This window comes from Scyliorhinus torazame, chromosome 1 (assembly GCF_047496885.1).
Source record: "Scyliorhinus torazame isolate Kashiwa2021f chromosome 1, sScyTor2.1, whole genome shotgun sequence".
In the NCBI taxonomy this organism is placed as follows: Eukaryota; Metazoa; Chordata; class Chondrichthyes; order Carcharhiniformes; family Scyliorhinidae; genus Scyliorhinus; species Scyliorhinus torazame.
The window spans coordinates 38,225,363-38,252,396 of NC_092707.1; the positions used below are offsets into that span (position 1 = coordinate 38,225,363).

The 27,034-nt window shown below is 50.0% G+C and overlaps 1 protein-coding gene across 1 annotated transcript in view; it reads left to right on the forward strand.

Moving 5' to 3' along the window:
- LOC140413537 (uncharacterized) overlaps positions 1 to 26,475 on the forward strand; it is a 146,941-nt gene extending 120,466 nt beyond the window's left edge. Inside the window, exons 3-7 of the mRNA XM_072500914.1 lie at positions 6,509 to 6,541; positions 25,557 to 25,604; positions 25,931 to 25,998; positions 26,083 to 26,141; positions 26,223 to 26,475. Coding sequence (XP_072357015.1) covers positions 6,509 to 6,541; positions 25,557 to 25,604; positions 25,931 to 25,998; positions 26,083 to 26,141; positions 26,223 to 26,475 — 461 coding nt within the window. The remainder of the gene's footprint in view (positions 1 to 6,508; positions 6,542 to 25,556; positions 25,605 to 25,930; positions 25,999 to 26,082; positions 26,142 to 26,222) is intronic.
- The last annotated feature ends 559 nt before the right edge of the window (positions 26,476 to 27,034 follow it).

The window sequence follows — 27,034 nt, forward strand, 5'->3', positions numbered from 1 at the left end:
CGGCTTCCCGGTTGGACCGATATCCAATGCCTCGCACAGAGGATCTCTGCGCGAAGCTTGCAGGTGGACTTTCGTTCACGAAATTAGATATGAGTCTTGCCTACCTCCAGTTGGAGCTGGACCCTGCCTCCCGGCAAAATGTAACGATTAATACACACCAGGGCCTGTATGAATATACACGGTTGCCCTTTGGGTATCCTCTGCCTGCGCTATTTTTCAACGCATCATGGAGGGCATTTTGAGAGGTTTACCGCATGTCGCTGTCTACCTGGACGATGTTTTGATTACAGGGACGTCGGAGGAGGAACATTTGGAAAATTTTGGAGGCTGTCCTTAGATGCTTTTCGGAGGCTGGAGTCCATTTACATCGCACAAAGTGCGTCTTTCAGGCGAAGGAAGTAAACTACCTGGGGTATTGGGTGGATCGCCAAGGTTTGCACCCCGTCGCAGTGAAGGTGCGCGCAATTCAACAGGCACCCGCCCCGACTGACACTTTGCATCTTGTTCTTTTCTCGGCCTCGTAAACTATTACGGGAAGTTCCTCCCCAATCTGGCAACTACGCTGGCCCCGTTGCACCTTCTGCTGAAGAAGAATCACACCTGGGTTTGGGGCCAGCCGCAAGAAACCGCTTTCCGGCGGGTAAAATATAAGAACATAAGAACTAGGAACAGGAGTAGGCCATCTGGCCCCTCGAGCCTGCTCCGCCATTCAATGAGATCATGGCTGATGTTTGTGGACTCAGCTCCACTCTCCGGCCCGTACACCATATCCCCGAATCCCTTTATTCTTTAGAAAGGTATCTATCTTTTTCTTAAAAACGTTTAAAGAAGGAGCCTCAACTGCTTCACTGGGCAAGGAATTCCAGAGATTCACAACCCTTTGGGTGAAGAAGTTCCTCCTAAACAACAATTGTCGTTGACTGGGTTACTAACCCACTATGATCCTGGAAAGCCTTTGCTCATCACATGTGATGCATCCCCGTATGGTATTGGGGCCGTCCTGTCCCACAAGATTGAGAATGGTGCCGAGCGGCCGACAGCTTTCACCTCCCGCACATTGACTGCAGCGGACAAGAAGTACGCGCAGATCGAGAAGGAGGGCCTGGCGGTGGTCTTTGCGGTGAAACGCTTCCAGCAGTACGTATATGGCCGCCACTTCACTATCGTGACTGATCATAAGCCTCTGCTGGGACTTTTCCGAGAGGATAAGCCAATACCGGCCATTGCTTCAGTACGGATCCAGCGCTGGGCTTTGTTGCTCGCTGCCTACGAGTATTCTCTGGTGCACAAACCAGGAACCCAGATAGCGAATGCCGACACACTGAGCCGATTGCCTTTATCGACCGGCCCCATGTCGACCCCCATGACCGGTGAGGTGGTTGCAACCCTAAATTTTATGGACGCCTTGCTGTTCACGGCATCACAGATCCGTGAGTGGACCCAGGCGGAGCCAGTCCTGCCAATGGTTCGGCTAATAGTATGGTGGGCAGCATAGACAGCTCCCAGGCGAGTTGCGGGCATTTTCCTCCAAGCTGTCAGAATTTAGCGTGGAAGACGGTATCCTCTTGTGGGGGACGCGTGTGATTGTCCCGGAAAAAGGACAGGAGCTGATACTAAGAGACTTGCACAATGGGCATCCGGGTGTGACCAAAATGAAAATGTGTTGGCCCGGAGTTATGTTTGGTGGCCAGGCCTCGACACCGACATTGAGAAGGTGGCCCCAAACTGCTCCATTTGCCAGGAACATCAGAGGCTTCCGCCGGCCGCGCCCCTACATAACTGGGAATGGGCGCGCTTGCATGCGGATTTCTCTGGCCCTTTTCAAGGATCCATGTTCTTTCTATTAATCGTTGCCCAGTCTAAATGGTTAGAGGTGCATAAGATGGTAGGCACAACGTTCTGTGAAACAATCGAGAAGATGCGTTTATCTTTCAGTACGCATGGCCTCCCCGAGGTGCTGGTCACGGACAACGGCACTCCGTTCACAAGTGAGGAGTTTGCGAGGTTCATGAAGATGAACGGCATACGCCATATTTGCACCGCCCCATACCACCCGGCTTCAAATGGGTTGGCGGAGTGCGCAGTGCAGACATTCAAACGAGGCCTAAAGAAGCAGTCTTCCGGTTCGATGGACACGAGACTGGCTCGTTTTTTGTTTTCATAGAGGACCACCCCACATGCGGTGACTGGGGTAGCTCCCGCGGAACTCCTAATGGGCCGGAGACTTCGCACCCCCCTTAGCATGGGTTTCCCGGATATTGGTGCAAAAGTACGCCGCACACAAGAACGGCAGGGACATGGTTTTTCTCGGCATCGGCTGATTCGGCAGTTTGCACCCGGTGACCCAGTGTTCGTTCGGAATTTTGCTGGTGGTGCCCAGTGGGTCCCTGGTGTAATCTTTCGCCAAACAGGCCCTATCTCTTACCAGGTGCAATCCTAGGGTCGTCTCCAGCGCAAGCATGTTGACCACGTTCGGTCCAGAAGACCATCCCTTCCAAAGATTCCCTGCCCCCTGAGATCATTTCTATAGCCACAGAGACCAGACACAGTGGAAAGTATTCCTCACAATCCTCCTCTGGTGCCGCACCCAAAGCCTGCGCAGGTCGTTGCAGAACTGCGTGGAGATAGAGACGCCAAGATGACGGAGGCAGCGGACTCCGACTCCGAGATGGAGACACAGGACGCCTCAGAGGGGGAATCCTCGGGCCCACGGGCTGTGGATGTACAACTGTTACGCCGTTCATCACGGAAGCGCCGTTCTCCGTCTCGTTACACGCCGTCCGATACAGCGCCTCGTACAAATGGTGTCTGGTCTGCGGCAAAACAAGTCAGATGCCCTCCTTTGCCAGGGTCTTTGGTGGATTACTTGGACTTTGGGGGGGGAGGGATGTTATAACCTGCCTGCTTACCACTGGCTGAAGACTAATGGCAATCCCACAATCCTTTAGGAGTATGAGCTTCCCCAATGAGGGGGGCGGAGAAATCATTCGCAGATTCCTTGCATAAATAAAGTTAGCCAGTTTGGAACTGGCTATAGGAGAGTGAGCAAAAAGGAGTTGCTGCTGCTGTTGTATACATATGTTACTGGTAATAAATGTTATTTCTTTCTATCCTTCAACTCGTGCTGGATTCTTTGTGGCCCTCACAAAAGTCACTAAACTCAATTCAGCATCATTCTACAAATTTATCAGTATTTATTGAAGTTCTGTTATTGTTATCCAGGTTACTGATGTAAAACAGTGGTTCCATTAACAATTACTGGGGTGCCCCATTCAACAAATTCCAACCCCACCCCAAAAAATCGTGTTTACCAAGAAACTGCCGTTTTCCCCGTCATTTACTTTCTTATCAATTGTGAAGCAGTATTGGCCCGTCGCCAGTTTGCTGACAGTTTTTTGTATGGTGATGTCCTTATGATTGGTCGTTCACTTCCTGCTATTTCTTCGAGCAACCTAGTCATATTCTCCATGTATTAATTATTAATCACTGATGATTCATTTTCTTTCAGTCTTCTCTAGGCTGTCTCTTGACGCAGACACAGTGCTTATATCATCCTTTATGAATATCTGTGGGATGTAATCATTTTAAATATTTACTTTTTGCTGCTTGTCCTCTGTTTCAAGTTTGCAGCATTAATAAATCTCAATTTGACTTTCCTCTTAACACTGAGGAGTTGAAAAACATTTCTTACTGCCATGTTTTGCCTCTGCAGCTATGTCCTTCACTTTGCCTGCTTAACATAATTTTTTTTTTTGAAAATATTTTATTGAAGCATTTGTAATTTTCACAATTTAACATGTTGACATTTCTAAAACAACTGCGCGTGTCGACGCACCAAATACCCCCAAAAAGAACAACAAACAATAAACCATGTCCCCCACTTCTCCCGCCCTGTCCCCAATTACCCGTATACTGAGTTCCCTGTCCTTATTTAACATTACCATGCCTCCTGTTTTCCTCCCCCCCCCTTTCCCTTTCCCCCCTGACTGCTGACATTCAGCTTTTGTTAAAGAAATCGATGAACGGCTGCCAACTCCGGGCGAATCCCTGTATTGATCCTCTTAGAGCGAACTTGATTTTCTACAGGCTGAGAAACCCTACCATGTTGCTGACCTACACTCTGGGCTTCGGGGGCTCCGAGTCCCTCCATTTCAGCAAGATCCGTCTCCGGGCCACCAGGGAGGAGAAGGCCAGGATATCGCATCGCGCACCCCCCCCCCCCCCCCGCCTCTCTCTCCCCCCCCCCCCCCCACCCCCACCCCCTTGCACCCGGATCCTCCCGACACCCCAAATATTGCCAATTCTGGACTCGGAGTTCCCCTACCTTCCAGGAGTCCTGACATAACATCCGCAAATCCCTGCCAGAACTCCCTCAGTTTCGGTCATGCCCAAAATATATGAACATGGTTTGCCGGGCTACCCCCACACCGTCAATATCTTTCCTCCACCTCCTCAAAGAACCTACTCATCAGGGATACTGTTATGTGGGCCCTGTGGACTACCTAGAACTGAATCAAGCTGAGTCTAGCGCAGAACGAGGATGCATTTACCCTTTTCAAGACTTTTTCCCAAAGTTCAGTTTCCAGCTCCCCTCCTAGCTCCTCTTCCCACTTCCGCTTCACCTCTCTGATAGGGGCCCCTTCCCATTCTAACAATTCCCTGTATATCTCCGAAACCTTTTACCTCCAACCCCTGTTTTTGACAGCACTTTATCCTGTAGTCCCCTCAGGGCGCAGAGAGGAAAGCTTGGGACCTGCCTCCGTACAAAGTCCCGCACTTGAAGGTACCGAAACCCGTTCCCACCCAGCAAATCAAAACCCTCCTCTAATGTCTCCAAGGTCGGAAAGCCCTCCTGGATGAATAGATCCCCAAACCTCGCAATCCCTGCGCGCTGCCATACCTTAAAGCCCCCATCCATCCCCCCTGGGACAAACCAGTGATTGTCACAGATCGGTGACCACACAGTCTCACTTGCTGCCTTCATTGCCCCCACACCTTTAGGACTGCCACCACCACAGGACTTGTAGAGTACCGAGCCGACGAGAATGGCAGGGGCGCCATCAGCAAAGCCTCCAGACTTGTACCGTTGCAGGATGCTGCCTCCATCCGCTCCCAGACTGACCCCTCCCCCACTACCCACTTCCTGATCATTGATATGTTGGGAGCTCAGTAATAGTTAATAAAGCTCGGGAGACCCAAGCCCCCTTCTCCGTGGATCCGTTCCAGGAGTGCCCTCTTTACTCTCGGGGTTTTACCCGACCCTATAAATCTCAATATCGCCGCATTTATACTTCTGAAAAAAGCTTTTAGAACAAAAATTGGGAGACATTGAAAAAAGAAAAGCAGTCTCGGAAAGACCGTCATCGACAACAAAAATTGGAAGACATTGAAAAAAGAAAAGCAGTCTCGGAAAGACCGTCATCTACAACGTCTGAACCCTCCCGCCAGCGTCAGTTGGAGCATGTCCCATCGACGGAAATCCCTTCTCATTTGATCCACTGCTTTGCCCAAATTTAACTTGTGAAGCTGCCCCCAATCCTTGGCCACTTGAATCCCCAGATACCTAAAACTCCTTCCAAACACTTCAAAAGGTAGCTCCTTCAGTCTCCTTTCCTGCCCCCGTGTCTGGATCACGAACATCTCGCTCTTTCCCATATTTAACTTATAGCCTGAAAATCGCCCAAATTCTCTCAATACCTCCATGATTTTGGTCATCCCCCCCACCGGGTCCGTGACATAAAGCAACAAATCGTCCACATAGAGAGCGACCCTGTGTACCACCCCCCACTCCTCACTATACCCCGCCAGGCATTCGCTGCTCTCAGGGCCATTGCTAAGGGTTCTGTGGCCAGGGCAAACAGTAAGGGGGAGAGCGGACATCCCTGCTTTGTTCGCCCGACATATCTGACATCATTTTTAACATTTGTCCTCTTGTGAAGATTGATATTTCTCTTTCTTTCACTTTTCTCACAATTCTGGCAGGATTTACTGGACGTCCATTAAGTAAAACCTGTTCAAAATAGCTATTTTAAATGTTGCCTATCATCTGGTTGTTTCCTCATAATATTGATCCATATTCAACTTCAGTTTGTTTGAAGGATGCATCCAATTGAAGAATTGAAAAGAGATATTTGCATATTTCAATTGAGCTTGTTTTGGCTTTCTATAATTTATGTTCTGAAGCAACTGCCTTGTTCTTAGTGACATTTTTAAATATTCGTGCTGTTATATTTCACAATAATGTTTTGAATATTTTAACAGTTCAATAAATAAAAAATAGTATACAGTAGCCTTTTCTCCAAGAGGTTAATAAACTCCACAAAAGTGTCAGCAATGAATGAGATAATAGGATTTTAAGAAATGATAACGAGACAATAAATAAAGATGGTGATTTTTACCATTGGCAATTCGGATTTAAGCCAATAACATTTATATTTGCTTAATTACTGGTCAGTTAGTTTTTACCTGTATACAATATCTCACAATCTATTCTATTTTTTTTTTGTAGTTTCAGGCAAATTTCCCAAAGGTACATCAGCAGGTAATCACAATTTCAACAATTATTTAAGGTTAAATACAATTAGCTTGCAGAGATCACAGTCCAAACAAGTAGCACAGAGGAAAAGGTTCAAATTTTTGCATTCAAGTGACTCTCCACAAAAGTTGACAAGTTATCAATAGGCACCGTTAAGTAGCAGTGATCATGACATGATTTTGTTTCTCATTCAGTTTGAGGGAGCGAAGAGTAGTATAAGACTGTGTTTCAAACTTGAATAAAAGAAAATATGAGGGTATGAAGGCACAATTGGCTGAAGTGAATTTGGAAATTAGATTAAGGGAATAGCTCAGTTCAGATGCAGTGGCAGACATTCAAGAGGATATTTCAGAACACTTAACCAAGATATGTTATCTGCAAAAGAAAGACTCCGTGAGAAGGGTGCACCACCAATGATTAACTAAGCAAGTTAAAGATAGAATCAAATTGAAAGTAACTGTGTACAATTCTGTGAAGATTAGTGGCAGGCCAAAAGATTGAACATAAGAACTAGGAGCAGGAGTCGGCCAGCTGGCCCCTCAAGGATGCTCCACTATTCAATAAGATCATGGCTGATCATTTTTGTTGATTCAGCTTACTTACCCGCCCGCTTACCATAACCCTTAATTCCTTTATTGTTCAAAAATCTATCTATCTTGCCTTAAAAACATTCAAAGAGGTAGCTTCAATTGCTTCACTGGGCATGGAATTCCACAGATTCACAACCCTTTGGGTGAAGGAGTCCTGCCTCAAGTCATTCTTAAATCTGCTCCCCCTTATTTTGAGTATATGCCCCCTAGTTCTAATTTCAACTGCCAGTGAAAACAACCTCCCTGCCTCTAATCTATTCCCTTCATAATTTATATGTTTCTATAAGATCCCCCCTCATTTTGAGTCGACTCAGTCTCTCCTCATAAGCCAATCCTCTCAACTCCAGGATCAACAAATAAGAAAAGCAAAGAATTATTAAAAGAATATGAAGGGAGAAATTAGAGTATGAGAGAAATATTGATAATTATAAAACAGATCGTAAGAGTTTCTGCAGGTATTTACAAAGGAAAAGAGTAAGTAATGTGAGCGTAATTCCTCTTGAGAGTGAGTTTGGGGAATTAATCATGGAGAATAAGGAAATGGCAGATAAATTGAACAGATGTGTTATGTCTGCCTTCCCTGTAGAGGGTACAAATAATACCCAGAAATAATTGTAAGGGGGGAGGAGCCAAAAACAATTATGACCACGAGGGAAGAGTGTGAAAAAAAGTATTAGAACTAAATGTTCCCATGTCCTGGTGGACTTCATCCACGGGATTAAAATAAGTGGCTGCTGAGATTGTATTGTCTTTGGATTAGGTTTTCCAAAGTTCCTTGGATTTTGGAAAGTTCCCATCAGATTTGAAAATAACAAATATATCTCCTGAATTCAAGAAAGTAGGGAGACAGAAAGCAGGAAACCAGAGGCCATTTAGCTTAGCATCTGTCAGAGAAATAATTCTGGAAATGGTGTTTGATTAATTTATTAGAATTCTTTGAGGCAGTAATGAGCAACTTGGATGAAGGAGAACCTATGGATGTGATGTACTTAGATTTCCAGAAACTATTTGATAAGCTGCCAAATCAAAGGTTACTGCACAAAATGATGTAGGGGGAACATATTATCATGGATAAATATTGGTTAGCCAAGAGGAATCAGAGAATAGGCATAAATGGGTAATTTTTTAGGTTGTCAAGATGTAATAAGATGTAACTATTTACAGCCTATATCAATCACTTGGATGAAGGGACCAAATGTATAAGTTGCTAAATTTGCTGATAGCACAAAATTAAGTAGGAATGTAAGTTCTGAAGGGGATATTAATACTTTGCAGAGGATTGGAGATACGTTAAGCGAATGGGCAGAAATGTGACAGATAGAGTATAATGTGGGAGAATGTGAACTTGTCCACTTTGGCAGGAAAAATAGAAAAACAGATTATGTAAATGGAAAACGATTGCAGAATCCAGGAGTACAGAGGGACCTGTGTGTCTGAGAACCTTAGAACCTGTAGAACCTCAGTTAGGCCACACTTGGAGTATAGTGTTCAATTCTGGTCGCCACACTACCAGAAGGATGTGGAGGCTTTAGAGAGGGTGCAGAAGAGATTTACCAGGATGTTGCCTGGTATGGAGGGCATTAGCTATGAAGAGAGGTTGAATAAACTAGGTTTCTTCTCACTGGAACGACGGAGGTTGAGGGGCGACCTGATAGAGGTCTACAAAATTATGAGGGGCATAGAAAGAGTGGATGGCCAGAGGCTTTTTCCCAGGCTGGAGGGGTCAATTACTAGGGGGCATAGGTTTAAGGTGCAAGGGGCAAGGTTTAGAGGAGGTGTAAGAGGCAAGTTTTTTACAGAGGGTAGTGGGTGTCTGGAACTCGCTGCCGGAGGAGGTGGTGGAAGCAGGGACGACAGTGACGTTTAAGGGGCATCTTGACAAATACATGAATAGGATGGGAATAGAGGTATACGGACCTCGGAAGTGTTGAAGACTTTAGTTTAGACGGGGAGCATGGTCGGCACAGGCTTGGAGGGCCGAAGAGCATGTTCCTGTGCTGTACTTTTCTTTCTTCTTTGTTCTTGGCACATGAATCACAAAATGTTAGTATTGAGAAAGTCAAATAGAATGTTATCCTTTCTTGCAAGGGAATGGAGTATGAAAGTAGGGATATTTTACAACACTTATACAAGGTCTTGGTGAGACCACAGTCAGAATTCTACAGCCATTTGCTGGCGGCGGGATTCTCAGGTCCCGCTGGCAATACATCCCCACCTACGGGTTACCCGGCTGCATGGGGTGGCTTCCGTGAGAATTCCCATTGACAGCGGCGGGAGCAGAACCCACCGGCAGCGAACGACTCGCCACCTCCCACCACCAAGAAACACATGCCTGCGATGTCAGAGAATCTTATTCCCCATCTGGAATATCCAGTTTTGGTTTCCTTATTTAAAAAGGAACATGATTGCATTCAAAGCGGTTCAGTGAAGGATCACTCAACTGATTCCAGGGATGAGCGGGTTATCGTGTGCAGAAAGGTTGGACAGGATGGGCTTATTTAGAGTTTAGAACAATGAGAGGTGATCTTATTGAAAGTGAAAAGATCCTGAGGGGTCTTGACCGAGTGGATGCTGACATGCTGTCTCCTCTTGTGGGAGAAACCAGAACTAGGGAATACTATTTAAAATAAGGGGGTTTCCCATTTTTGGGGGAAAGATTTTTATTCAGTGTTTAACATTTGAAAGAAACAACACAACAACCCAAAACAACAAAAATCCCTGACCTCCCCACATCCTCCAAAACCCCAATGACCACTAAACAAAAGATCCCCCCCCGATCAGCTGACGGTCACCAACTCTGTAAAATGTAATATAACAAACCCCATCTCTGGTAGAACCCCTCACTCACCCCCCTCAGAATAAACCTCCCAATCTCCAAATCCAGGAACTCCAATCAAGCCCCCCAACCATACCGATGCACAGGGTGGAGAAGCTGACCTCCACCCCAACAGGACTCGCCTGCCAGCAATCAGTGACGTGAAAGCTAAAACATCTGCCCTCACTCTCTTTTTAAAAAATATATATATTTATTAAGAGTTTTTAAACAAAATTTTCAACCATACAAACAACCCCCCTCGGTAACAAAAAAAAAGAAAGAATGCTCGCATAGCAAGACATGAACATGGCAAGTCACTATGATACAGAACTTTGTACATTGGATTCCTCCCGTACATGTCAGTTTTCCGGATCGTTCATGTGTTTTCTTGCTCAAATGCCCCCCAGAAAAAAAAAACGTCACCCCCCCCCCCCGGTTGCTGTTGCTGCTGTCCGACCTTCATCTAACGCTCTGCGAGATAGTCTAGGAACGGTTGCCACCGCCTGTAGAACCCCTGCGCAGACCCTCTCAAGGCATACTTTATCCTCTCCAACTTGATAAACCCTGCCATATCATTTATCCAGGCCTCCACGCTGTGGGGCTTTGCCTCTTTCCGCATTAACAAGATCCTTCGCCAGGCTACCAGGGACGCAAAGGCCAGAATTCCGGCCCCTTTCGCCTCCTGCACTCCCGGCTCGTCCACCACTCCAAATAGTGCTAGACCCCAGCTTGGCTTGACCCGGACTTTCACCACCTTAGATACTGTTTCCGCAACTCCCCTCCAGAACTCCTCCAGTGCCGGGCATGACTAAAACATATGGACATGGTTCGCCGGACTTCTTGAGCACCTCCCACATCTGTCCTCCACCCCAAAGAACCTACTCAGCCTCGCCTCCGTCATATGCGCTCTGTGCACTACCTTAAACTGTATCAGGCTATGCCTGGCACATGAGGAAGAGGAATTAACCCTACTTAGGGCATCAGCCCACAGCCCCTCCTCAATCTCCTCCCCCAGCTCCTCTTCCCATTTACCTTTCAGCTCCTCTACCAAAGCCTCCCGCTCTTCTTTCATCTCCTGGTATATCGCCGACACCTTGCCCTCCCCGACCCATATGCCCGAAATCACCCTGTCTTGAATCCCCTGTGCCGGGAGCAGCGGGAATTCCCTCAACTGCCGCCTCACAAACGCCCTCACTTGCATGTACCTGAAGGCATTTCCCGGGGGTAGTCCAGATTTCTCCTCCAACGCCCCTAAGCTCGCAAACGTCCCATCGATGAACAGGTCCCCCATTCTTCTAATCCCTGCCCGATGCCAGCTCTGAAACCCCCCGTCCATCCTTCCTGGGACAAACCGATGGTTATCCCTAATCGGGGACCACACCGAGGCTCCCAACGCTCCCCTGTGTCGTCTCCACTGCCCCCAGATCTTTTGCGTTGCCGCCACAACCGGGCTCGTGGTGTACCTTGTCGGCGAGAGCGGCAGCGGTGCAGTCACCAGCGCCCCAGGCTCGTTCCTTTGCAGGACGCCATCTCCAACCTCTTCCACGCCGCCCCATCTCCCTCCATCACCCACTTACGGATCATCGCCACGTTGGCTGCCCAGTAGTAGCCACCCAAATTCGGCAACGCCAACCCTCCTCTGTCCCTGCTACCCTCCAGGAACCACCTCCTTACCCTCGGGGTCTTGCTCGCCCACACAAAACTCATAATGCTCTTGCCTATCCTCTTAAAAACGGCCTTGGTGATCACGATTGGAAGGCACTGGAACACAAAAAGAAACCTTGGGAAGACCACCATTTTAATCGACTGTACCCTGCCCGCCAACTAGAGTGGCAACATGTCCCACCTTTTAAAATCCTCCTCCATCTGTTCCACCAGCCGCGTCAAATTAAGTTTGTGCAGTGCCCCCCAGCTCCTAGCTACCTGAATCCCCAAGTATCGAAAGCTCCTTTCCGCCCTCCTCAACGGTAGGTCGTCTATCACTCTTCCCTGATCCCCTGGATGCACCATAAAGAGCTCACTCTTTCCCATGTTGAGCTTATAGCCCGAAAAATCTCCAAACTCCCTTAGGATCTGCATGACCTCTACCATCCCCTCCACTGGATCCGCCACATACAGCAACAGGTCGTCTGTGTACAGCGACACTCGATGTTCCTCTCCCCCTCGGACTACCCCCTTCCATTTCCCCGACTCACTTAACGCCATGGCCAAAGGTTCAATTGCCAATGCAAACAGCAGAGGGGACAGGGGACACCCCTGCCTCATCCCTCGATACAGCCGGAAATACTCCGACCTCGCTGGTTCGTGACCACACTCGCCACCGGGGCTCTATACAGGAGCTTGACCCAACTAATAAACCCTCCCCCGAACCCAAACCTCCTCAACACTTCCCAGAGATACTCCCACTCTACTCGGTCAAAGGTCTTCTCCGCGTCCATGGCTGCCACTATCTCCACCTCTACTCCACCGATGGCATCATTATCACATTTAGGAGCCTTCGCACGTTGGTATTTAGCTGCCTACCCTTTACGAATCCCGTCTGGTCCTCGTGAATCACCCCGGGGACACAGTCCTCAATCCTCGTAGCCAACATTTTTGCCAACAACTTAGCATCTACGTTAAGGAGCGGGATCGGTCTATACGACCCACATTGCAGTGGGTCCTTATCCCGCTTCAAGATCAAAGAGATCGTCGCCTCCGACATTGCTTCATTGAAGGTCCTTACCAGCAACGGGGCCAATAGGTCTACAAACTTACTTTAAAACTCCACCGGGAACCCATCCGGCCCCGGGGCCTTCCCTGCCTGTATGCTCCCCAGTCCTTTAACCAGCTCCTCCACCCCAATTGGCGCCCCCAAACCAGCCACCTCCTGCTCCTCCACCTCAGTTGGTCCAAGAATCGTCGCATCCCCTCTTTTCCCCCTTGGGGCTGGAACCTATACAGCTCCTCGTAAAAGGCCTTGAATGCCTCATTCACTTTCACCGCACTCCGCACCGTAGTTCCCCTGCCATCCTTGAGTCCACCTATTTCCCTCGCTGCCATCCTCTTACGGAGCTGATGTGCCAGCATCCGACTCGCCTTCTCCCCATATTCATATATCGCCCCCTGTGCCTTTCTCGACTGTGCCTCTGCCTGAGTAGTCCCTCATCAGGAGCCTCTGCATATCTCCTGTCCACCCTTAAAATCTCCCCCACTAACCTCTCCCTTTCCCTGCCCTCTCTCTTCACCCTATGAGCCCTGATGGAGATTAACTCTCCCCTGACCACCGCCTTCAGCGCCTCCCATACTACTTCCACCTGCACCTCCCCGTTGTCGTTGGCCTCCAGATACCTTTCGATGCACCCCCGCACCCTCCCACACACTTCCTCGTCTGCCAGCAGTCCCACATCCAACCGCCACAACGGCCGTTGGTCCCTCTCCTCCCCCAGCTCTAACTCCACCCAATGCGGGGCATGGTCTGAAATGGCTATGGCCGAATACTCCGTTCCCTCCACTTTCGGGATCAATGCCCTGCCCAGAACAAAAAAATCTATCCGGGAGTAGGCCTTATGCATGTGGGAGAAAAAAGAAAATTCTCTGGCCAAAGGTCTGGCAAATCTCCACGGATCTACTCCCCCCATCTGATCCATAAACCCCCTAAGCACCTTGGCCGCAGCCGGCCTCGTCCCCGTCCTGGATCTGGAACGATCTAATGCTGGGTCCAGCACCATGTTAAAATCCCCACCCATTATCAAGCTCCCTACCTCCAAGTCTGGAATATGCCCCAACATCCGTTTCATGAATCCAGCATCGTCCCAGTTCGGGGCATATACATTCACGAGTACCACCTCCGTCCCCTGCAACCTACCGCTCACCATCACGTATCGGCCTCCATTGTCCGCTACTATGTTCTTGGCCTCAAACGACACCGCTTCCCCACCAATATTCTTTGCATCCAGCCCCGAATGGAACACCTGTCCTACTCTCCCTTCCTTAACCTGACCTGATCTGCCACCTTCAGATGTGTCTCCTGAAGCATGGCCACGTTTGCCTTCAGTCCCTTCAGGTGCGCGAACACTCGGGCCCTCTTAACCGGCCCATTTAGGCCTCTCACATTCCACGAGATCAGCCGGATTGGGTCAACCCCGTATACAGTCAACATCCCCCCCACAACCAATGCATGCGCAGGGGAGGGGGTCTCTTCCGCCTCCGCCATAGTGAAGACCATGGTGAAGGCGGAAGAAAAAGAGTGCCCCCACGGCACAGGCCCGCCCGCCGATCGGTGGGCCCCGATCGCGGGCCAGGCCACCCCGGGGCCAGATCGCCCCGCGCCGCCTGCTCCCGCCGGTAAGGTAGGTGGTTTAATCCACGCCGGCTGGAGAGGGTTGACAGCGGCGGGACTTCGGCCCATCGCGGGCCGGAGAATCGCCGTGGGTGGGCCCGCCGACCGGCGCGGCGCGATTCCCGCCCCCGCCGAATCTCTGGTGACGGAGAATTCGGGACAGGGCGGGGGCGGGATTCACGCCAGCCCCCGGCGATTCTCCGACCCGGTGGGGAGTCGGAGAATCGCGCCCTTGGGTTGAAGATGTACAGCAACAAATCATTGGCATGCAAAGCCATTCTATGCTTTCTCCTCCAAAGCACCTGTTACCATAACGTATCTGCCATAAGACCTAGGAGCAAAATTAGGCCTTTCGGGCTAGTGAGCTGCTCTGCCATTCAATCACGGCTGATATTTTTCACTCCCATTCTCCTGCCTTCCCCCATAACTCCTGATCTCCCATTAATCAATAACCTATGTAGCTCTGCCTTGAAGACACTCAGTGATTTGGCTCCACAGCTTTCTGTGGCAAAGAATTCAAAAGATTTACCACCTTCTGGCTGAAGAAATTACTCCGCATCTGTTTTAACGGTTCTAGTTTTTCCTACTAGTGGAAATATGCTCTCCACGTCCATCTGTCTAGGCCTCTCAATATCCTGTATGTTTCAAGAACACCTCTCCCTCATCCTTCTAAATTCCCAATGAGTAGAGACCCAAAGTCCTCAACCGCTTTTCATATGAAAAGCTCTTAATTCTAGCAAACCTCCTCTGTAGCCTTTCACAGAATCAGAATCACAGAAATATACAGGCAGAAAAGCCCTTCGGCCCATCAAGTCTGCACCACCGCATGAAAGTTCCAGCACTTGACCCATAGTCCCGAATGTTAAGATGTGCCAAGTGCTCATCTAGGTACTTTTAAATGGATGTGAGGAACACGCCTCTACCACCTTCCCAGGCAGTGCATTCCAGACCGTCACCACCCTCTGGGTAAAAAGATTTATTCAAGTGTCCCCTGAACCACCCACCCCCTCACCCTCACAACCGACATTTCAACTAAGGGGAACAGCTGTTCCCTACCACCCTCCCACGCCCCTCATAATCTTGTACACCTTGATCAAGTTGCCCCTCAGTCTTCTCTGCTCCAGCGAAAACAACCCAACCCTACCCAACCTCTCTTCATAACTTAAATGTTCCATCCCAGGCAACATCTTGGTGAATCTTCTCTGCACCCCCTCCAGTGCAATCACATCCTTCCTATAATGTAGCAACCAGAATTGCACACAGTACTCCAGCTGTGGCTTCACCAATGTTCAATATAACTCCAACATTACCTCCTTGCTTTTCTAATCAATGCCGCGATTGATAAAGGCAAGTGTATCATATGCCTTTTTCACCACCCTATTCACCTGCCCTTCTGCCTTCAGAGATCTATTTACAAACACGCCAAGGTCTCTTTGCTCCTCAAGACTTCCCAGTGTGGTGCTGTTCAGTGAATATTTTCTTGTCAAATTGCTCCTTCCAAAGTGTAACACCTCACACATTTTACGAATAAATTCCATCTGCCACTTTTCTGCCCGATTAACCATCCCGCATATATTTTCATGTAACCCAAGTCTCTCAGCCTCGTTTAACTCTCTGTTAACCAGCCGGCCTATCTTTGTGTCATCCGCAAACTTGCTGATCTTACCCCCCACATAGTCATCTAAGTCATTTATGTAAATTATGAATAATAGGGGATCCAGCACAGATCCTGTAGTACACCACTGGACACTGGCTTCCAGTCATTAAAGCAGCCATCTGTCATTACCCTCTGTCTCCTACAGCTCACCTAGCTTTAAATCGACAGTATCAAGTTCCCCGGTATCCCATGTCCTGGTATCCTTCTTTATAAGTCTCCCATGTGGAACCTTGTCAAATGCTTTGCTGAAATACATGTAAACTGCATCAACTGTCACATGCTCAAAAAATTCAATCAAATATGTTAGGCGTGACCACCCTCTGACAAAGCTATGCCGACTATTCCTGATCAAACCTTGCCTTTCTAAGTGGAGATAGATTCTCTCCTTCAGAATTTTCTCCATTAGTTTCCTCACCACTGATGTGAGACTTATTGGCCTGTAGTTCCCTGGCTTATCCCTACAGCCTTCTTAAATAGTGGGAACAAATTTGCGGTTCTCCAGTCTTTTGGCACCTCTCCCATGGCCAGACAAGACTTAAAAATTTGGATTAGGGCCCCTACATTCTCCTCCCTCGTCCCCACAGCAACCAGGGACACAATTCATCCGGACCTGGAGATTTCTCTATTTTTTAAGCCTGCCAACACTTCCAGTACCTTGTCCCTCCTTGTGAAAACTTGCTCAATGACCTCACAGCCACTCTTCCCGAGTTCCATATCTGCCTCCCCTTGGGTGAAGACAGATGTGAAATATTCACTTAACACCCTACCATTGTCCTTCGGCTCCACCCACAGATTCTGCACTTGGTCCCAAATGGGCCCCACTTTTTTCCCTCGTTATCATCGTCCCATTGATCATGGAATTTTCCCTACTTTTACCAACTAGAGATTCCTCATATCCTCTCGTTGCTCTCCTTATTGCTATCTTAAGCGCCATCCTCCACTTTCTGTACTCCACTAATGCCTCTGTTGATTTGCTCCCCTTGAACTTATAAAAGACTCTCTCTTCCTTCTCATTGTATGTTGAATATCTCTGATTATCCATGGTTCTCTGGGCTTGTTACTCCTTCCTATTACCCGAGAGGTAACATATTGGGCCTGTACACTCCCCATTTCCTCTTTGAACAGCATTTCCAAGGCCAGCACAGCCTTCCTTAGGTATGGGGCCCAAAACTGCTCACAATATTCCAAATGGAGTATGACCAGAGCCTTATACAACCTTAGAAGTACATCCCTGGCCTTGTATTATAGCCCTCTCGACGTGAATGTTAACATTGCATTTGCCTTCCTAACTGCTGACTGAACCTGCACATTAATCTTAAGAGAATCTTGAATTAGGACTCCCAAGTCCCTTTGTGCTTCTGATTTCCTGAGCCTTTCCCCATTTAGAAAATAGTTCATGTTTCCATTCTTCCTACCAAAGTGCATTTCCTTACAGTTTTCTACATTGTATTCCATCTGCCAATTCTTTGCTCACTCTCCTAGCCTGTCAAAGTCCTTCTACAACCCTCTTGCTTCCTTAATACAACCTGTCCCTCGAAATATCTTTGTATCATCTGCAAAGTTCCTTCTTCCAGATCATTAATGTATATTGTTAAAAGTTGTGGGCCCAGCACAGACCCCTGAGGCACACCACTGGTCACCAGCTGTCATCCTGAAAAATACCCCTTTATCTGACTTCTGCCAGTCAACCAATCTTCTGTCCAGGCCTGTATCTTACCCTTAATACCATGGGTTCTTAACTTATTTAACAGTCTCCTATACGGCACCTTGTCAAAGGCATCCTAGAAACCTAAATAGATAAGAGGGGGTCTCTCACTCCCTCCATCCCTTTCCTGTCAGTCATGATCACTGCTCCTGGCCCTGCCCAACAAGCGGGACCAAACCATCACCCGAGTCACTGTCAGCTAACTGGCCCTTCCCAGAAACCCACCAGCCAATTCTTCTGCCCCCTTGGTCTGGCACCACCTTCTCCATCTGAATCTTTACCTTTACCCACCAGTATCACGAGCCCCGGGCCCTGCTATCAAAGCCCAAGCACCACGTCAGTTCTCAAGTTCTTCAAATGCTAGAAAACTCACGCTGGCTTCACCGGCCCACCAAACCCTCGTGCATTCCATGTTACCATATGGACGGACGGAAGGGGGGGGGCAGTCTCTCAACACCCTCATGTCACTGCTCCAGGGGGCAGTCTCTCAACTCCCTCCTGTCACTGCTCCAGGCCCCACCCAGCGAGAGGGATCCAACCCTGCCCTTAGTCACCGTCAGCCAACTGCCCCTCCCCATTCCCAGAAACCCCTCAACCATTTCCTCAACAAACCACTTCTCCCTGCGCAGTCCCAATCCCCCAACCTTCACACATCCCAGGCTCATCGAATGCCCAATACCGACAAGCCAACATAAGGGCCCCCCCACATCTCGTCCTTCCAAACATCCCAACATAGTTCCCAAATAAAGGGAAACAAATCCCAACATATTACCCCAATGCCCCAAAACCCTCCCCGCCCAACCAAACCATGAAGAAAAGACAAATTCCAAACTCAGTTCAGTCCCAGTTCTTCAGCCTTCACGAATGTCTCCGCCTCCTCCACTGTCTCAAAGTAATAGTCCCTGGATTTGTGTGTGACTCCCCGTTTAGAGGACTCTAAACGTCACGTTGGTCTTCTACAATGTTGCCTCCGCTTTACCAAAGCTCGTCCGCTGTCTTGCCAGTTTCGCCATGAGATCTTGGTAAACACGAATACCATTACCTTACCACCTCACCTCTCGATTCTGCTTCGCCCATCTCAGTACTTTCTTGTCGCCTGATAGCTTTGAATACAGAGTGTCATAGCTCTTGGTGGTTTATTTGCCTTCGTCTTCAGCCTGAGCAACTGGTGAGCCCAATTCAGCTCATAGAAGGAGGAAGTCCTCCCCTTCTCACAACAACGTGGCTAACATTTCTGCAAAGTACTCCATTGGCCTCCAGTCCCTCAGACAGACTCACAACCCGCAGATTCTGCCGTTGTGACCTGTTCTCCAGGTCCTCCACTTTGGCTATCCACCCGTTGTTACTCTCCTCCACACTCCGCAGCTCCTCACCCATCGAGGTGAACTGGTCGCGGTGCCGCGACAATGCCTCCTACACCCACTTCAACACCTCTCCTTGTTCCTGCACTGCCGTTGATGCCTTTCCCAAAGCCTCCTTTAGTGGAGCCAGCGTATTATCCACAATCCATGAGCGAGGCCATCATCTCCTTCTGATGCCTATCAGAATGTTTGGCGAACAGCCACTCAAACTCCACCGCCATCACCTCAGCCAGCGTAACAGGAGCAACCCCACTCGGTGAGCTTGCCCCCGCCATCTCACCTTCCACAGTACTCTGCACCAAACTCAAGCTCTCATGCAGACTATCGCTCGCACCTTTTCGCTCCGTATTCTTCTGTTGGGTTTTCAACGTCCTTTAGTTTCCGAAACTTTTCTGGAGATCGATGAAATCAACTTTTCCCCCCAAATCTGGGTGAAAACGGCCAAAAAATAAAAGCTTGAGCAGGAGCCACCCGCCGTGTGACATCCACTTGCATGTCGCCACCAGAAGCCACCGGGTTTCCCATTTTAAATGGAAATAGGGGTATTTTCTTTGTCTGCAGGTTGCAGGCCTGTGAAACTCTTCCCCAGTGAGTGGCGGAGGCAAGGTTATTGAATATTTTTAAGGCAGAAGAAGTAGATAGATTCCTGGTTAATGAAGCTGTCAAAAGGAATTTAGGGGAAGTGGGAGAGTGGTGTTGAGGTCATAGTCAGATCTGGCATGATCTTATTGAATGGTGGAGCAGGTTCAAGAAATGAAATGAAAAATTAAATGAAAATCGCTTATTGTCACAAGTAGGCTTCAAATGAAGTTACTGTGAAAAGCCCCTAGTCGCTACATTCCGGCTCCTGTTCGGGGAGGCTGGTACAGGAATTGAATTGGCTGCCTGCCTTGGTCTGCTTTCAAAGCCAGCGATTTAGCCCTGTGCTAAACCAGCCCCTCGACCAAGAGACCAAATGGCTCATGTTGCTCCTAATTCATATGATCATATTACTGTTGATGTTAATGGAGAATTTGTGTGCTCCTAACCTTTCCCAAAAAATGGTATTGCTTTCTATAAATTTTTGTAAATTAAAAGAAAATTTTTTTTAATTAAAATTTTCACAAAATATCAACAACAAAATACAGAAAGAAAAGAACAACTCCCCCCCCCCCCTCCATATACATAAATAATAAATTAACAGCCTTTTAATAAATTAACAAAGGCAAATATACACGCCCACTCAAGACAAAGGAGCCAATCCCTCCCCCCCCCCCCGCCCCCCCCCCGGGTTGCTGCTGCTGCTGACCATCGTCTAACGTTCTGCCAGGAAGTCTAGGGATGGTTGCCACTGCCTGAAGAACCTTTGCACCGATCCCCTTAAGGCAAATTTCGCCCTCTTCAATTTAATAAACCCCGCCATATTGTTGATCCAGGTTTCCACGCTTGGGGGCCTCGCATCCTTCCACTGAAGAAGAATCCTTCGCCGGACTACCAGGGACGCAAAGGCCAGAATACCGGCCTCTTTCGCTTCCTGCACTCCCGGCTCCTCTGCCACCCCATACATTGCGAGCCCCCAGCCCGGCTTGACCCTGGAACCTACCACCCTCGACACCGTCCTCGGTACACCCTTCCAAAAGTCCTCCAGCGCTGGGCACGCCCAGAACATGTGGGTGTGGTTTGCTGGGCTCCCTGAGCACCTAACACACCCAAAGAACCGGCTTATCCTTGCCCCGGTCATGTGAGCCTTATACAGCACCTTAAATTGTATGAGGCTGAGCCTCGCGCAAGAGGAGGAAGAGTTCACCCTCCCCAGGGCATCCGCCCACATCCCCTCGTCAATCTCCTCACCCAACTCCTCCTCCCACTTACCCTTTAGCTCCTCCACCGAGGCCTCCTCCTCCTCCTGCATCACCTGATACGTTGCCGAGATTCTCCCCTCTCCAACCCACACCCCCGACAGCACCCTGTCCTGGACCCTGCGTGGCGGCAGCAGTGGGAACTCCACCACCTGCCGCCGAACAAACGCCCTTACCTGCATATATCTGAAGGTGTTCCCCGGGGGGAGCCCAAACCTCTCCTCCAGCTCACCCAGGCTCGTGAATGTCCCGTCCACAAACAGGTCCCCCATCCTTCTAATACCTACCCTGTGCCAGCTCAGGAACCCTCCTTCCATCCTCCCCGGGACAAACCGGTGGTTCCTCCGAATCGGGGACCACACCGAGGCCCCCATCTCCCCCCTGTGACGTCTCCATTGCCCCCAAACTTTGAGGGTAGCCGCCACCACCGTGGTATACCTCGTTGGAGGAAGCGGCAGCGGCACTGTCACCAGCGCCTCCAGGCTCGTGCTCACACAGGACGCCATCTCTAACCTCTTCCATGCCGCCTCATCCCCCTCCATTACCCACTTACGCACCATCGCCACGTTGACGGCCCAATAATACCCACAGGGGTTAGGCAACGCTACCCCCCCCCCCCCCACCCCCCCACCCCCCCCCCCCCCCCCCAAATCGCTGCACCGCTCCAGGAACATCCTTCTCACCCTCGGGGTGTTCTGCGCCCACACAAACCCCATAACGCTCCTGTTAACCCACCTGAAGAAGGCCCTAGGGATCAGGATGGGGAGGCATTGGAACAGGAACAAAAACCTCAGGAGCACCGCCATTTTAACTGACTGCACCCTATCCGCCAGGGAGTGTGGCAGCACGTCCCACCTCTTAAACTCCTCCTCCATCTGCTCCACCAGCCTCGTGAAGTTAAGCTTATGCAGGGCCCCCCAGCTCCTAGCCACCTGGACCCCCAGGTACCTGAAACTCCTCTCTGCCCTTTTTAGTGGGAGCTCACCAATCCCCCTCTCCTGGTCCCCTGGTGCACTACGAACAACTCGCTCTTCCGCACATTAAGCTTGTACCCGGAGAAATCTCCAAACTCCCTAAGGATCCTCATCACCTCCGGCATTCCCTCCACCAAGTCCGCCACATATAGCAGCAAATCATCCGCATAGAGTGACACCCGATGCTCCTCCCCACCACGCACCAGCCCCCTCCAGTTCCTCGACTCTCTCAACGCCATGGCCAGGGGTTCAATCGCCAGTGCAAAGAGCAGGGGGGGACAGGGACACCCCTGCCTCGTCCCCCGGTGTAGCCGGAAATACTCTGACCTCCTTCTGTTCGTGGCCACACTCGCCACCGGGGCCTCACCCACCTGACGAACCCCTCCTCGAACCCAAACCTTTTCAACACCTCCCACAGGTACCCCCATTCCACCCTATCTCCGCCTCCCCTTCCATCGCCGGCATTGTTATAACATTCAAGAGCCTCCATACATTAGTATTCAACTGCCTCCCTTTCACGTCTGACCCTAGTGTATGACCTGCGTCACACAGTCCTCTATCCTCATGGCCAAAATCTTTGCCAGCAACTTTGTTGAGTGAGATCGGCCAATATGACCCACACTGTAGGGGATCCTTGTCCCGCTTCATGATCAGGGAAATCAGCGCTCTAGACATCGTCGGGGGCAGAGCCCCAACCTTCCCTTGCCTCGTTGAAGGTCCTTACCAACAGCAGGCCCAGCAGGTCCGAATACTTCTCGTAAAATTCAACCGGGAACCCATCCGGCCCCGGTGCTTTCCCCGCCTGCATGTTCCCTATCCCTTTGACCAACTCCTCCAACCCAACCGGCGCCCCCAACCCCGCCACCTGCCCCTCCTCCACCCTCGGAAACCTCAGCCGGTCCAGGAAGCGACCCATCCCTCCCTCCTCCAGTGGGGACTCAGACTGGTACAGTTCCTCATAGAAGTCCCTAAAGACCCCATTGATACCCACTGCACTTCGCACCGTGCTCCCTCCTCCATCCCTAACTCCCCCGATCTCCCTAGCTGCCTCTCCCTTCCGAAGTTGGTGCATCCGGCTCGCCTTTTCTCCGTATTCATATACCGCCCCCTGCGCCTTCCTCCACTGGGCCTCAGCCTTCCTGGTGGTCAACAAATCGAACTCAGCCTGGAGGCTACGCTGCTCCCTAAGCAATCCCTCCTCCGGGGCCTCCGCGTACCTCCTGTCCACCCTCACCATCTCCCCCACCAACCTCTCCCTCTCTCTCCTCTCCCCCCTCTCCTTGTGTGCCCGAATGGAGATCGGCTCTTCTCTGACCGCTGCCTTCAGAGCCTCCCAGACCACCCCTACTTGCACCTCCCCATTGTCATTAGCCTCCAGGTACCACTCCCGGACTCGCCCGCTCACCTCCTCGTCCGCCAGCAACCCCCCCTCTAGGCGCCACAGCGGGCGCTGGTCCTTCTCCTCCCCCAACTCGAGGTCCACCCAGTGTGGAGCATGATCAGAAATGGCTATCACCGAGTACTCCGTATCCTCCACCCTCGGAATCAGTGCCCTGCTCATGACAAAAAAGTCAATCTGGGAGTAGGCCTTGTGGACATGGGAGAAGAATGAAAATTCCCTGGCCCCCGGCCTCGCTAACCTCCATGGGTCCACCCCTCCCATCTGGTCCATGAACCCCCTCAGCACCGTGGCCGCCGCCGGCCTCCTGCCCATCCTGGACCTAGAGCGATCCAATGCCGGGTCCGGCACCATTTTGAAATCCCCCCCCCCCCCCATTATCAGGCCCCCTGTCTCCAGGTCCCGAATCCGGCCCAGCATACGCCGCATGAACCCCACATCGTCTCAATTTGGGGCATATACATTGACCAACACCACCCACTCCCCCTGCAGCTTGCCACTTACCATCACATACCTACCGCCATTGTCTGCCACAATGCTCGATGCCTCGAACAACGCTCTCTTCCCTACCAAGATCTCTTTTTTTAAAATGTTATTTGCCCCGGGTTGAGGGGTTTGGACTGAGGTTAGCCCCGGGTTTGAGGGATTTGGATTGGGGTTAGCCCAAGTTTGAGGGGTTAGCCCTGGGTTTGAGGGGGTTGGACTGGGGTTAGCCTCGGCTTGAGGGGGTTTGGACTGGGGTTAGCCCCGGGTTTGAGGGGTTTGGACTGGTGTTAGCCCCGGGTTTCAGGGGGGGTTGGATTGGGGTTAGCCCCGGGTTTGAACTGGGGTTAGCCCCGGGTTTGAGGGGTTTGGACTTGGGTTAGCCCCGGATTTGAGGGGTTTCGGACTGGGGTTAGCCCCGGGCCGAGGAGAGTCTGGACCGGGCCGAGGAGAGTCTGGACCGGGCCGAGGAGGGTCTGGACCTGGCCGAGGAGGGTCTGGACCGGGCCGAGGAGGTTCTGGACCTGGCCGAAGAGGGTCTGGACCGGGCAGAGGAGGATCTGGACCGGGCTGAGGAGGGTCTGGACCGGGCCTAGGAGGGTCTGGACCGGGCCGAGGAGGGTCTGGACCGGGCCGAGGAGGGTCTGGACCGGGCCGAGGAGGGTCTGGACCGGGCCGAGGAGGGTCTGGACCGGGCCGAGGAGGGTTAGCACGGGTCTGGACCGGGGTGAGGGGGGTTTAGCACGGGTTGGGGGTCGGGCTGAGGGGGGTTTAGCACGGGTCGGGTGTCGGGCTGAGGGGGGGTTTAGCACGGGTCGGGCTGAGGGGGAGTTTAGCACGGGTCGGGCTGAGGGGGGTTTAGCACGGGTCGGGTATCGGGCTGAGGAGGGGTTTAGCACGGGTCGGGCTGAGGGGGGGTTTAGCACGGGTCGGGCTGAGGAGGGGTTTAGCACGGGTCGGGCTGAGGGGGGTTAGCACGGGTCGGGGTCGGGCTGAGGGGGGGTTAGCACGGGTCGGGGTCGGGCTGAGGGGGGGTTTAGTACGGGTTGGGTATCGGGCTGAGGGGGGTTAGCACGGGTCGGGCTGAAGGGGGGTTTAGTACGGGTCGGGCTGAGGGGGGTTAGCACGGGTCGGGTGTCGGACTGAGGGGGGGTTTAGCATGGGTCGGGCTGAGGGGGGGTTTAGCACGGGTCGGGTCGTGTTGGGCTTCCCTACCGAGATCGCCACCCCCCGATTGTTGTCATCCAAACCCGAATGAAACACCTGCCCTACCCACCCCTTTCTCAACCTTACCTGATCCGCCACCCTCAGGTGCGTCTCCTGAAGCATGGCCACATCCGCCTCCGGCCCCTTCAGGTGCACGAACACCCGGGCCCACTTGAACGGCCCATTCAGTCCCCTTACATTCCAGGTTATCAGCCGGATCAGGGGGCTACTCACCCCCCTCCCCCGCCGACTAGCCATAGCCCTTCCTAGGCCAGTCACGTGCCTGCGCCCCCCGCATGACCTGTTCCCCACAGCGGCAGACCCCCGCCCCGACCTCCTCTACCAACTCCAGCTCCGCCTTGGCCATTCCAGCAGCAACCCGGTCCCCCCCTTGCTGCATTACTCCCCCCATTGGCTTTCTATCAATTAACATGAACAGGTTTCAACAGCAAATTGAGTGTAGTTTGTTTCGTCCTAATTAAAAGCCAATTTAGGACAAGTCCTGTTGGAAAAGGCACAAATCATTTGACCTGACTTAATGTATTATTTAATTCTTAACTTAAACTATTTTTTAAGGAATATTAAGGAATAGAGTAATGTTCTGCAGTTAAGATGAAAGGAAAGGTAATTTTAACTTGTTTTGTGTTTTGATCTTTTTAAAATGTTTCTTAGATTGGGGCCCTCCATCAGAAATTGAAAGCCTCACACTAGGAACATCAGGTACAACAACAATTGAATGAGTATTATGCTCTCGAAGAAGTAGTCATAAACTACATTTGCTTTATCATTCTATGGATTTAATGGAAAGGTCTTTATTAAAAGAGAAAAAAGAAAATAGCAACGCTTTTCCATATCTTGTCTCCTGGAGAACGAGAATATTCTGCTCTTGATGTACATGCTATTCTTTACTGTTAATTGGCTTGCAAAGCTATTGCTTGCAGAATCATAGAAACCATTATCAACAGGGAAATTCAACAGGCATTCTAATTGTTATGAGAGGAAAATGAATCCAATAAGAAACTTGATTTCTTTACCTATTCACACAGGAGAAATTGAATTTCGAAGACTTGGTCATCGCAGGTTAAAATCTTGTCGCATATGCAGATTCAAAGATGTAAGTTAATTTAGATTTGAGAGTTGCTGTCTTTTGCAATAATCTGTTTTCTTATCATTTGCTTCATATTCCCATTTCCTTCAGGATGATGTAAAATGGATAGTCATAAAACCAAAGGTCTCTGAGCATGACATGTTTTTTAGGTAATGTATGACAAAAGCCAATTTTTAGTCAGATTTTAAATTCTCTATGACATTTTCATGAATAATTATGTTTCTTTGCAGGATTTTCCTTCCAGATGAAGGATTTTACGAATGTTCCATAACTGGACTACGATGGGAAATCAAGAAAGCAATAACTATTGATTACAAATGCTGCTCATGGAATGAATATGCTCCTATTATTGTTATAAAGCAATCAGAGTTCTCAGGTCCATTGTTTAATATCGTAGCAGAAGCCAACATTGTTACAGCTATTCATCTTCCTCATTTTATTTGTTTGAAAGGTACACTCTTTTATGTTGTTTCCTGTTTGTAAAATGGTTCCTGGCTATTCTTTGAGATAAGAAATGTGCTTCACAGCCAGGTTATTACTTTTGACGTTGAATATACTAATGTTGTATTTGGCATGAGTAACAAACCAGCAGACTATTTTATGTCACACTTTACCTTGTTCTCAATGTAGAAAATCATTTTGATTTGTTATTTCCTAATTTGCTTCAGTGCCAAAACCTATTTCATCCCTGTAGTCTCCGTTAATATGTTGACAGCTGCAGTAGCCAATTTGTACATTGCAAGATCCCACAAAAGGCAAACGTTTGTGGGATCAATATTGACCAGGACATTGGGTAAACCTTCTTACTTTTTTCATAGACAGAGCTTTGAATCTGGGAATTGACCTCCCACAGGGACCCCAGTAATAGAGGGACACCCCATGCACCCCTATAATAGGGAGAACCCCACTGCTCGGCCCAGGACCGCAAGAAACTTCAGAGAGTCGTGAACACCGCCCAGTCCATCACACAAACCTGCCTCCCATCCATTGACTCTATCTACACCTCCCGCTGCCTGGGGAAAGCGGGCAGTATAATCATAGA